At 24.4% G+C, this 14203-nt stretch overlaps 3 protein-coding genes across 5 annotated transcripts in view; 2 read left to right on the forward strand and 1 right to left on the reverse strand.

The window, feature by feature from the left end:
• LOC122718649 (mediator of RNA polymerase II transcription subunit 13) overlaps nucleotides 1–4561 on the reverse strand; it is a 26476-nt gene extending 21915 nt beyond the window's left edge. For all 3 annotated transcript variants that reach the window (XM_043943868.1, XM_043943867.1, XM_043943866.1), the window contains exon 1: nucleotides 4423–4561. In XM_043943868.1, coding sequence (XP_043799803.1) covers nucleotides 4423–4491 — 69 coding nt within the window. In that variant the 5' untranslated portion in view covers nucleotides 4492–4561. The remainder of the gene's footprint in view (nucleotides 1–4422) is intronic.
• Nucleotides 4553–9564, forward strand: LOC122718651 (39S ribosomal protein L50, mitochondrial). The gene is made up of 5 exons (XM_043943871.1): nucleotides 4553–4791; nucleotides 4913–5013; nucleotides 8564–8766; nucleotides 8868–8987; nucleotides 9374–9564. The coding sequence occupies exons 1-5, from the start codon at nucleotides 4723–4725 to the stop codon at nucleotides 9505–9507; spliced, it is 627 nt and encodes a 208-aa protein (XP_043799806.1). The 5' UTR covers nucleotides 4553–4722; the 3' UTR covers nucleotides 9508–9564.
• A 577-nt stretch (nucleotides 9565–10141) lies between these two features.
• On the forward strand, nucleotides 10142–13133 carry LOC122718650. The gene is made up of 8 exons (XM_043943870.1): nucleotides 10142–10298; nucleotides 10583–10738; nucleotides 10903–11217; nucleotides 11349–11513; nucleotides 11903–12102; nucleotides 12209–12380; nucleotides 12452–12611; nucleotides 12701–13133. The coding sequence occupies exons 1-8, from the start codon at nucleotides 10227–10229 to the stop codon at nucleotides 13111–13113; spliced, it is 1653 nt and encodes a 550-aa protein (XP_043799805.1). The 5' UTR covers nucleotides 10142–10226; the 3' UTR covers nucleotides 13114–13133.
• The last annotated feature ends 1070 nt before the right edge of the window (nucleotides 13134–14203 follow it).

A 14203-nucleotide genomic window follows, 5' to 3' on the forward strand; every position in this document is an offset into this window, starting at 1 on the left:
AAAATTTGATGCAATTAAAGTTTAACGATCACATATAAAACTTGTGTACTATATTTTAATATAATAAACTAATACGTGCGTACGTGCGTGTGTGAACAGTAAATTTTAAATTATTTATTTAATTCAGAATATTCAAAAATAAAAAAAAATAATAATAGTAAGAGCAGTCATAATAATCATTTCTGGAATTCTAATGTTAACTTTCAATTGGTTTTATTGAGCTATAGATACTAAACTAGATACTAGACTAAACTAATGATCCACAACAGTTTAGTTATTTAACCTTTCAATAACTAAATTATGAAAACAAAAATTTTATGATAGAGGTGAAAAATATAAAAGCTAAATAAAAAAAAAAAAAAATATTTGTAACAAATATATAATAAAATTGAATATGATACAATTGCCAATTAGGATTATTTAAAAAAATTTTACAAAGAAGATATTAATTTTAATATATTCCATTATAATTATATTCTACATTTTAAGTGATAATATTATTAAGTAATCTAATCTAAATCTAACTCAAACTGTTATGGCAATTCATAATACTAATTCAGAATTAAAAATTCTAATTATTTTGATGGCAGATGGAAGATCTTACGATTATCAAAAAATTTGTGTTAACAAAGAGATATTTTGATTTATTTTTTGTAATAAATTATTGATATGAAAATTATCATTTTTATTTATTCTTTGTTTCAAAGTGATATTGCAGATAAAGATTAAATTAGATTAAAATTAAAAAATAATAATTAACAAGTACTTTTTTAATATTTTCAATTAATTGTCAATCATAACTGAGAAATTGATTTTTTTCTCTCATCATATGATTTATAACGATAATGAAAAATTTTGACAATTAAATATATGTTAAATATAAAATAATTTGTATTTGTCTACTTTCAGTGACATTTTTTTAAATATTTATAAAGTTTTTTTTTTTTAAATATTTATATATACACAATAAATTTATGATCATACTTGAATCTATTTTTGTTTTTAAAAATTTATCTTTAGTTATATTATTATTATTTCCAATATATCTTAAAATTATGTTTCTTAACGAATTTTAAATATATTTTAGTTTTCTTTTTTTTTACTAATATTTATATAAAAAATATATATTCTATTGTATTTTCCATTAAAAAAAAATAATTTACTAATAAATAATTATATATAAATAATATTTTTTAATAAATTTATAATTTATTCAAATAAATCAATTTTTTGTAATTTTTGAATAGTGATTAATAATTAAAATATTAAAATTTTAGCCGTTTAACGTCAACGAAGAAGTAAATTCACGCTCTTGCTATTTTATTAATATTATAATCCTATAATCTGTATTAATGACTCTTCAAGTAATATACACATTTTATTTGTGTAACAAAAAAAAGTATTTATTTTATTTAAAAATTATTAAGTACAATTTTTATGGAATAAAGCAAATAAAATTATTAAATAAATATAATCTAATATACAACTATGTTTTGATATATATTTTTATTGATAAAATCAATGCTTATCAATGTTTCAGATTAATTATATTATACAATCTCTTTAGATAATAGATGAACACGCTTCTATATATTTTTGATTGAGAACCACTGTCCCGAGCATTGCTCCTATCTGACCGTTGCAGTTCAAATTTTACTATGAATACAAATTATAAAATTGTATATATACAAAAGTCATCTTAAAGTTATTTTGTTTGAAACATCTCAAAATTTCTCCAAACAAAAGTATTATATATATTACATTATTCGAAGTATTTATGTAACTTTTGATAAATCTTAAATACATTAATACTTCTAACTTACAAAAATTAATAAATTAATTTTTTAATTAAAATATATTTAAAATAATTTATAATGTATTTAATATCTAAAGATTTTTTTAAACTTTGTAAAAATAATTAAAAACTCAACGATATCACATCATGATATTTCGTAATATTGATAAAAATACTGCGTGAATATACTGTACTTCGAAATCATGCCACGTTACGAAGTTGTTTGAAAAAAATTTCGAAATAATTTCTTAAATCGAATTCATGCGGAACAGTGGAGGGCGACGAACTGTCGTTAGAAGTAAACGAATTTCATCGGGGAAAGCTACGAGGGGAGTCAAAACGAAAGCATAGTTTTTGCAACCGACAGAGATAGAAATGACACGACACTAAATTTCCTCAAATTTTAATACAACTCAATAAAAACGTATCATGAAATGTAAAAAAAAAAAAAAAAAAAAATATAAAAATAATCGAAATTATGACCGAAATTAATGTTTTTTGAATTTCAATTTTTTTAGATTTTGTTTGGATATCTTTTATCACGATTTTTGTCATATGTGTTATTTCGATGATACTTTAGATGAAAAATTGCTTAAAATAATTTTCAAAAAGATTTTTCAATTTATATTTATGAAAACATGACCATAAATTTAACGGAATAAGAAAAAAGAAGAGAATAAATGAAACGAACGCTATAATCTCATTTAAAGGTAGATGTTTTGATCGACTGTTCATGGGAATGCGGTGCGCTACGAATGTAACAGAAAAATGTGTCTGTCTCGCCGTTATACGCGCGATAAGTATGTGTATACACGAGTCGCGCGCATACTGCATGGTCAAAATGGAAAGAGAAAGAGGAAGAGACAGCCTAGAGGCCTTGCATACAGGCCGTTTCTAAAATAGGTGGTTAAACTTTAGACACGTATACTGCCAATCTTACAAATAAAATAAGATATTTTAACTATAATGATGTTTTGTTTTGTTAAATTACTAGCTATTCTTTTACTTGTAATTTCTTAAATTAATATATTATATCATTATACATTCAATATATTATGCATTTTGAAATTTCTTGAACATAAACGAAAATTAAAAATATTTTTTTATATTATGAATTTTTTAATAATTTTATTGATTTATATAAATTATTATCATATTGATATATTTAAATATTTATATATTATATCATTTAATACAATCTATACACTCAAAATATTTTTATTATTAATATTTATTTATAATTTAAAAACGAATTATAGAAAATTCTTTTACCATATGTTTGAAAAATAACTATATTAAAAACCAATGAAAAAAAAAATTTATTAAAACGCAAAATATTTTTTAATAATATACATATAATTTATTATCTTAATATAATAATAATGATTATATATTATATTAAAAAAAAAAATTAAATTGATTCGAATCATAAGTCATAAGAAAGAAAATATATTTCATTAAAAATATAAACTTGATTCTATTGTCATTTTTAATTCAAAATAAAATATATCATCATCGGCAATATAATAAAATGTAATCAAATTTTGTCATATATGAATTATGTTTAATCACATATAATCACGTATCACCATCAAAAACAATTTAATCGCAATCTCACAGATATGTCAAGTATTCTTAAGAACTTTAAAAAAACAAACTAAATCAGTTGTAATTTAAGAAAAAACTATTTTCACAAAAATTATTCTATTCACAAAAGGAAAAGGAGCAATATACACTCCTGGTATTGGAGCACCTATTTTCGAAACGTCCTGTAGACAAGTAGAAGTATACGAAGAATCCATATACATCAATAGGTTGGTATGTATCACATAAGCACGTTTGAGGTTCGTCGAGTTCAACGAAAAGAAGTTCCTAGACTCGCCGGACCAGAGCAGACGAGGACTTTTAAGTGGTGCAAACAATGTCTGACACAGTTTTGTGGCTTTGTTGAAAGGCGAAAGGAATGTTATGAGAGACGATCTTGTTATCTGTTGTAAAAAGATCGTGTTTTCGACCACAAGTTTATCGAAAGATCACTAATAGAACACCAACTACACAGCACAACAAATTAACAATATTCACTGCGATAACCAAAGGATACATGCAACAGTCTTCGGACAGCCCTGCTACAACCTCCTTAATTCTTTCACGAGTGGAAAACTCAGGGCCGACATGAATCAGGCATGACATTGGGTCGCATAAACTTCAAATCCCACTGACGCGCGCACATACACGCTTGCGCATATATATAACTACTTATGTATGTACATATGTACATATATAGATGTATATATAGGCATATGTACATGCAACTATGTACGTATATGTATGTATACACACATATATATATATATATTATATACACAGTAATGGAAGGGAGGGGAGGGGAGTGCCGCGATACACAACACCGACGTCGACACGAACGATCGAGTACTGCCCACGGGAATACTCCAATATATAGGTTAACCCGGACGACTTCTGCTCGCAACATTACACGGTACCGTTAAACAGCCGTTGGACAACTGGTTTCCGTCCTGTGAAGCCAAAGTCTCGTTCTTCCGAATCTCCAAACACAGAGTAGATATGTGCTCCGACTCTTACGAAGAGTGGGCTCACTGATCACTCACCAGTGCGAAGAAATTCGTGTGGCAGTCCTCCAGGCTAGCGCCGTTTGTTTGATGCGACGGATGCGTCATGGCTTCTCCATCGTACGCCGTACACTCATTAGCAACACTTCTCGCGGCGGCGCGCCTCTCTCAGCCCCGAAAATCACACGGCGAGGCCGCTATTATTCGAGAACATTTAGGAGGGTTTTCACTTCTCAATGGCGACCGTAAAATGGCGGACGATGGGAAACAACAAGCGCAGCCGCCCGAGGCGCCCCCTACTGCTCACTCGTGCAGTTCGCTTCGACGACGAGGAAGAAGATGGCGGCGCTCATCAGGCATGGTTTTAATTCCTTAAAAAGTTCATCCACTTTTCTTGCCGTAAACACGGTTAGTGTAGACACTTCACGTACACTTTTTAATCACCATCATCACACAGTACTCCCAACAGGGAGTGAACAAATTTAATTTATATACTACGTGCACTAACGAAACCACCGTCATTTTACAGACGAGTCTACGATATGATATAACTCGTTTTAAGAGCAAGAAACGTCCCGAAGTGAAGACTAGCAGATTTGAAGATGAAAAGACGTCTCTCTCTTGCAAAGGGTAAGAATTTAGTCAATTTACACACAAATTTTATCGAAATATTCGCGTTACGTCGCGCTGCTGGCTAACAGGCAAAGGACACACTGTGGCCATATTGCCGTTTACCACCTCTCTTTTACACACCAACCAATAAACTGCTGGATTTGACAGCTTCTCAGGGCAGACGAGCGTATGCTTAGCACCCTTGCATTTCACTAGTTCTTGTATAATTTCTTTTCATACACGTGTGACATGAAATGACATTAAAGTTAAAGCAAACATTATTGAAATTTAACAAAATATATTTCATTTTTATTATTATTTGATTTATGATATTTTGATAAATATTTTGATAATTACATTTGATAAATGAAATTAATTTTGATGAAATGTGTCAAAATTTTTTATTCTAATTTGTTTCTCGAAAAAATATTTAGATCTGAAGAAACTGTATTCTTAAAAATTTTATAAATATAACAAAAGAAATTATATTTTATAAATAATAGAATGTAAAATTTGAACATACATAAATCGCTATAATAAAAGATAGATATATAATTATAAATATGTCAAAATCGTAATGTAAATTTAAAAACATGGCTAAGATTAATAATTGAATTATTCAATTGAAATATTCAATTTAAAATAGTATTCTTATGTTATATGCAAATATTTCGATGTAAATTTATACGTAAATTTTCATATCGATTATATTTTATTAAATATTATGTATGTACATTAAATAAAATATAAATCTTTTCGGAATACACAAATTTAAATTAAATAATGTTTTAATATATTAAATTGATTCATAGATATCTATATCTATAAGCAAGTTGAATTTGTTTCCACTTTTATATGTGACGTAACAACTATAGTGATATACTTTTATGCCTAACTATAAGAAGTTTTCAGTTAATCATGAGAATTCTAATTTATTGTGATAATTTAGGGGTGTATACATTTTCTAATTGCATTTTTTTAAATATATCAACATTAAATTATATTTTTTTATTTGCTATAATTCATTAAACGAAAAAATTTGTTATAAACGTATGTAATATAAGATTTTTAAATTATTGTTTTTTAGAAAATATATATATGTATAATATGACATCAATATTTATATTTATAATAAGTGACAACATACTTAAAGTGAAAAAAAAAATGAAAAACAGTTTACATAGTTCTGGATATTTTAGTTCTCCGGGTATGCCAGTTTTTATTGAGAACACCTGTTTCGAAGACCAAGTTTCTCTGTCCTTGTAATTAACATTGACGAACTATTATCCGTCTCCTGCTACATAGATCAAGATTTATGAGTAACAAAAGAAGATTGAAATTGGTTTTTATTTTCCGTGAACAAATAATTTTAATAGTTATTAAAAATAATATGTATAAAATACATATTATTATATGCATTTATATATTATATGCATAAACAAATTGTAATAATAGTTATAAAATTAATCAATTTTTAAATTTAACTAAATAATTGTGATAATCTTAATGTAAACTATATTTTTAGTCGAATACAAAAAATTTTCCTTATCACAGGGTTTTTCCATATTTTGTTTCGTTCCTGGCCAATATTGGCCATAACTGTATCCTGAGAAAATACAACTGAGGGCACCACTGTACGGTAGTTGGTCATCGATCTTGTCCCCTCTCCTCCTCCATCGCTCCATTGCCCACTTCTTCTAAGGGAAGCCTCCCTTACCGCGCTTCGTCCGGTAACCAAACTCTTTTGCACAATACGAAAAGTTTGGCGCGAGTCGTGTCGGGATAATCTAGAAGAGACGATATTGATTTTTAACATGCGAAATCAATGGCTATTGGCAACGATAATCTCTGCAAAAATATGTGTGGTACCAGGTTTATGTTTGAGAAGAAAAATGTGAAATACAAATTGTGTTACTCACTACAATATACTTTCTATTATTAAGATGTGAATTTATTTAAGAATAATGCTTTTACAAGTTATTTTTTTGCAAGTATATTGAAAGTATTATTTGAAAGTAATTGTCGCTTTCAATATAATGTCCACTCGAGAATCCAACAAGAAATGATTTTCAAGACTAATTTTCAAAAAATTTCTCAAATTCGCATTCTTAGATATAATTTTTAACAAATTATTTTTTAACAAATATTACAATCAAAAATACAATAAAAAATTAATTCAACATTAATTAAATATCTATCAATTTTTTTTATATAAAATCTATTTTATGATAAGATACATAATATGTTTGTATGAATAACAACAAAATTATACTTTGATGTTTGATTTTAAACCGATTTTGATATTAGATTTTAAATTTGGAATTCATGATTCGTATTTATTACTTATTAATAAATTATATTAATATATAATGAACAATAAATTAATTACTTGTTCGAACAATTCTAATGTAACAAAAAAGGAAGAAAAAAGGATCAGAAAATATATTGAAATTTTTTCGAAAAAAAAATAATGCATTGATTAGAATCATTTATCGAGAGAAGATTGCTCATAGCTTCAATTTGTTTCATTTTGTTGCTTTTGCATCATATTTATTAGGGAGAGAAATAGTGCACTTCGAAATTAGCTTATGTAACGATTTGATTTACTAGAGCACTTTTACAAATTGTGAGAGCATTGTTTAGTATCCTTGAGGTAATTAATTGAACTCAATAAAATCGGCAACAATAACAAATCTTAAATTTCGCAAACTATATATAAATACAATGGGTGATAAAATAAATTTTATATGACTTTCAAAATAGATATCGGTCTATTTTTTTAGACATTAAATCTACTAAAAACTGTTGGAAAATTTCTTTATTTTTAAATATTTTAATTTTATACATTATATTTTATTAAAAAAATATAATACATTATATTTTATTAAAAAAAATATTTTTTTAAGTAAATAATTTTTTTAAATAATCCTTGGTAAAGGATGTAAAGTTATGACTTACCGATTCAAAAATCAAACGGATCCAATTTTTTATTTCCCTTATTTTTTCTTCAATCCTTTACATTATAATTTACAAAACAAAGTATCTGTATCCAAAGTTCCATAAATGCGATAATCACTTAATTATATAAATGATATCGCATAAATGAAATCGAAATTTATATTAAATAAAAAAAAGCAATAATATCGAAAAAAAAGAGCGCATTTTAATGAAAAATAAACCTGTTATCAGGTCTGGGAATTCCAGATTTAAATCTGGAATATATAGTATAAGATTTTTCTATATTTTTTTTAGTTTACACATTTGTTTATCAAAAGTCTATCCAATAATTTTTGAAATTGGTTTAATTATAAATAATTTATTCTAAAATAAGGATAGATAATTAAAAATTGGAACTGATTGATTTTTATTAATTCTTTCTTCATATTTTTATTAATCTTTTTACATTTTTAATAATTCTTTAATAGTTTAAAAGTTTAATAAAAGTTTGAATGACGATTTTTAATCTAAAATGTAAATATAATATAATATTTAAATGTCTATCTTTCTTGAATACCTATTCATTAATATTTTTATATTTCAATATAACAAATTGATTCAATTGTTACAGATTTTTGAGATATCAGAAGAAATATAATCCGCCAGAAGATGTATGTGATAGGATAAATAAAATTTGTGAAACACAACAAATTTCAACGGTTGATGAAACAAAAATCGAAGATCCATTACAACGTTTCAATCTTTTTTTAGCATGTGAAGAAGAACTTCAACATCCAATAACGAATGCTGTATTATGTTACATTGAAACAATTGGTAAGTTTTATATAGAAAATTTTAATTGTATAAATTATAATCAAATTGTAATTAATAAATTTTTTTTTCACTAAGTTACAATTTGTTATATTATATTTTAGGTGATTTGAAGAATTACTATAAGACCCCAATCGGTAATGTAACTCCATTAGATGCTATGCGTTCAATGGATTTACCAAAGAATTTACATATTAATTATGAATATATTCGATTTCATCCTGGTAACTAATTTTTATAATTTTTTAATTAAATTATTTGTGATGATTGATTTATTCATTTAACGATACAACTTTCATTTGTGTAAGATATTTTTCATCATTTTATAAATTTATGCATATAAATTATGAAAGAAAATTTTAAATCTGAATAAAATTTTAATATAAAAAAATTTTTAATCTTAAAAATCTTAATACAAAAATTCATTATTTTTTAATAATTAATTTAAATAATGTAAATACGTATATTTAAAAAACAAAGAAAGAGAAAAAACAAAAAAATTTTTAATTCTTATAATTATGTAATGAGAATTTATATTTCTTATGATATTTTATATTTATTTTTTATTGAAATATAAAATTTTGTATAAATTAAAACAATATTATTTCAGATACGGATACATTGTTCAATGGTCAGACAGCATTCCCGAAGAGTTCTACTCTTGTAACTGGATTAAAGTATAAGAAAAAATATCCTGGACATTATCAAGATAATCCTTTCTTAGATAATATGCTTAAGGTTTAGATTAATTGGACTATACAAGAAATAAATAAACAATTGTTTAACAACAATAAACAATTATCTAATATTATTATAACATTTAACAAATATTTTTCAATTTGATTTCATATTATTTAATAATTTATTATAAGTATTTGATAATAAAAAATTTTCATATTGTTTCATTATTGTTTATAAGTTTGAATAGATGTTTTTAAATATTATTTTTTAGATTAATTAATAAAAATTATTATATAATTGTATTATTAGAAAAATTATAATAAAAAAAAAATTAAAATATACTGAGAATATTTTTTTATAATATAGTCTTTAATTTTTTATTTATTTTATTTTTATTTATTAATAAAATTTATCAATTTTTTTCTATTAATAATAAAATAAATTTTTAAAAAAATAAAAAATGTAAATTAAGATTCAAATACAAAAATTTTTAAATAATTACATATATAATATTTGCCATAAAATTAAACCGAATGGAATAATAATTTTAAGAATTTTTGAACATATACCGTAAACCATTCAAATTTTTTTGTTGAATTTTTCTTCCTTATATAATAACGAAATATTAAATAAAAAAAAAAGTAATCTAATATTTTCTTCATTAATCGATCCATCAAACTCACGTTAGCAACAGGCCTCCAAGGTGATCAACTACTGATTTATTGTCGCCTTGATAAAGAATCCTATGATACTGTGTTATTGTAACAATCTAATATAAAATAATGCCAGGAATCGCAAGTGCAACAGGCCTTTTAGAAGCACGTATCCGACCAACTTATCGACCTAAATCGAAGGTATTTATTAAAAAAAATTGATAATAAATTAACAAATTAATTATAATGAAATAATTCAGCATAAATGCAAGTATACATAACGATATGAGTCAATTATAATTTTTCATAATATAATATTTTACAGAATATAGAATTATTATATAGTAATTCGCAAACTGAATTACTATTTATAAAATTAAATTATAATATAACATTAAAATTTCATTATAATCATATCGTATTTTATGATTATGTATTATGTATAGAAATGAATAATCAAATTATGAATATTTTATTTGTTATAGAATGTGGAACTTACAGGTTTTATTAAACCAGCACCTTTTATTCTTCGTCCTTTTTCTGGTCTCTTTAATCCTTATCCTTATGGCTGTTCTATATTGTGTAATCATCCAGCAGATTGTGAAGCAAGAGAAGTTCTCAGACGAGCTAAAGATTCATGGGTAAAGCTTATTTTTTTAATGTACTATTAAAAAAAAAAAAAAAAAAAATTAATTCTTGCACCTGGACAAACAAGAAATCTTTAAAAAATTAGATATATCGAAATGTTCTAAACAGAGATAATGAGATGAAAAATATTTTTAATAATTTTTCTTCTATATATTAGGCAAATGAAGGAAAAACATTATTATTACCAGAAGAAATGGAAATGATTAAAGCGAATTTAGTAACTGTAGGCAATAATGCCGATGTAAGTGGAAATACTGGAGTTGAAGTAACTAATGATTCTAATACTGTTCCCGAGGAATTATTTCGAAAATATACTGAGACTGATTCGAGACCTTTGACTCCTGCACCTACACTGGCTAGCGGTCCTCCTTTGACAAATAGAGCGACTCAGGAAGAATTTCCGGTGGCTTGCAATTTAAGAGAACGAACTACGTTGATTCTAGATCTTAGAACGAATCCACAAAAACAGATGGTTTGTAATTTGTGCTAATTCTGTTGAATTCAAAATTTAAAGCTTTTTTAATTATTAATTTTTTTTTAATCATTAATTATATAATATATTATATTATTAATATTTAAAAAGTAAAATTTATTTACTTATAGGAAAATGAAACATTTAGTTGGCATGCATTGACTTTAGAACCACCGCCAACCCATCGAAAAAATGAGATTGTTATATCTAAACCGACTTCAAGACGTGCGATAGAAAATTCGATTCATGCAGATTCGACGATTGATATTCCAAATGTAGATGCTTCTAATGAATCGGTATTTATAATTAAATCAATATAATATGCATAAAAAAATTCAAAATCAAATATTTTGTGGAATAATATAGAAAATATTATATACTAATAAACATTTAAATATAATTTTGAAATGATTTCTTAAAATTTTATTAAAGATATATAAAAATATGTATAACATTTATGATATAAAATATCATTTTTTAAAAACTAATATTAAATATTTGTATATAAGAAAAAGAAATTACATTGTATAATATACCATCTTAAAAAAAATTCTATTTATTGTTCTAACTAATAACTTTGAAAATTATTGTTTGAAATTATAATTTATTAAATAGGTTAATAATAATAAATATTTTCGTATTTACATGCTATATAATTCTGAAATCATATTTTAAAATCTTTTAGAATTCTAATAGAAACGCGATAGAAGAAGAAACAGAAAAATCAAATAAGGATATGACAATTGTACGCAGAAGAGGAAAACGATTACGAAAAAGAAAGCATAGAAGAGGATCAGGCTATGGACAACAAACAGAAGTTCGTGACTTATTTGAAACAACAGAAACTCAAATTTCACATATAGGAGATGGATCTAGAAGAACATCGTTAGTAAAAATAATTTACTATATTTTAAATTGTATCTTTTTTATTTACATAATTTGTGAAATTTAATTGTATGTATTCTTTTTTTCTATTTTTTTTTTATAATAGAATTCATACAAATAATGATGATGTGGAAAATATAACAAGCTCTCCTAAGAAAACTTCTCCAATAAATAATAAATTTTCTACAATGCTTCCTAGTTTTATTGATGCAGATATTTTAAAGCATTTATGCAGAGAATTAGACAACGATAAAGTGGAAGCAGAATTTTCAATTCGAGTGAGATCTTAAACTAAATTTTAATTTTCTAATATTTTAATTTATATTATATTTGAATTTTATAATTTTAGAGAAAAATTGCATATGAGGAAGCTTTACGTGTAAAAGGTGAAAAATATTTACATTCAAAACAATCTCAAATATTTTCAAATCCTGTACTAGTAGATACACCGCGAGCATTTTCGCGCCAAACAGCTCGATTTGAAATTCTTGATAGTGAAAGCTTACGTGGTAAGTAATCATAATATTTTTTTTTTTTATCTTAAATTATTATTAATAATTTTTTTAATCTAAATCTCTCACAATATATTTAAAATTAGGATTAACAATCTTGGAATATCTTAGCAAACATGTATTTGTTTCCTTGGGAAGAAAACTTATTTTTGCTAGAGTTTTCAACAAATTTCAAAAAGATATGATACAGAATAATAAATATGTTTTGCCAAATGACGTTCATGAAGCTCTTCAAGATATGATTGGGAAACCTATAACTCAAGAACAAAAAACATATTTGAAACTTATAATTGGCGAAATTAAAGAACCCTTAAATTTTAGAACTTGGTGTGGTTTATGTGCCGCGGTGGAACGATTATTATGTTCTCTTCCTTTAAAAGAAATCGATCCACCTACATGGCTTGAAAGAGTGGATTTTGAAACATTAGAACGAAGACTTAAGGCTATTAATGTAAATCCTAAATTAGCACAATTTTTAAGAGAGATTCGTGACAAATAAAATGTTGAAATGAAATTTTATGATTGAATGTTTTACGTACTTTTAATTTAATATGTTTAATAATTAATTAATGCACTTTTAATTTATCATAAATATTTCATATCATGAATCATTATTATATATCGATTTTAATGAGTATGAGATTGTAATGAATCAATTTCATATGTATTCTACAATTATTTTTCTCATAAAAATGGCATTTAAAATATTTTAATACAAAAATTAATTAATATTAGAACTATAAATCTAATTTTAATTTGAAAAAATCAATTATTAATTAAAATAAAATTAATAAAAATAAATTATAGAAAGTTGAGAAATTTAAAGAATTATAAATCATAAATTACTATATTATATCAATAAATTATATAAATTAATAAAAATGTTAATAATTAATAAAATATTGGTATAATATTAAATATTTCATATTTTAAAATATTCGTTTGTAATCTAAATAGCGTAGATACTTTCTCCGCGCTTGACTTTGTCCATAAATTATGGTTACCAAATGAAGATAAGTCACATTTATGTTTCAACTGCCGTATCGATAAGACGTGTCAAAATTTGTTCGATTTTAAATATAATTTAAATATAGATAAGGTACAGAAAAAATTTTAATATTATAAATTTTAATATTATAATTTTAATGTTATATGCTAAGACCAATTATAGACAAGTAGAACAAATAGTGGAAGAAGATAAGGTAAAAATCAGCGCCACCTCTATATAATAAATATATACCTCTCTATAATAAAATATCACAAATGAAACACATATAAACAAGAAAACCAAATAATAGAAGAATAAAAATAGGATAAGAATTAACTATCATCGCCATCTCTTAATTTTTTAAAGAAATTTCTTTAAAAACAGAAGAATTGAAGATTATTTCTATCTTAAATATTTTTAATATCTTTGTTTTTATCACTCAAAAGATGGAGTTGATAGTTAATTCTTATTTTATTTCTATTTTTCTCTTATTATTTTATATGTTCTTCTTAATTCCTGAATTTTTGTCTTTATTCCATTATTCTCTGTTCTTACTTGTTTTGCAAAATATGTTAAAAATTGATTTCGATATGTAATTAAC

Source organism: Apis laboriosa, unplaced genomic scaffold (genome assembly GCF_014066325.1).
Source record: "Apis laboriosa isolate Shangri-la unplaced genomic scaffold, ASM1406632v1 scaffold68_cov148, whole genome shotgun sequence".
In the NCBI taxonomy this organism is placed as follows: Eukaryota; Metazoa; Arthropoda; class Insecta; order Hymenoptera; family Apidae; genus Apis; species Apis laboriosa.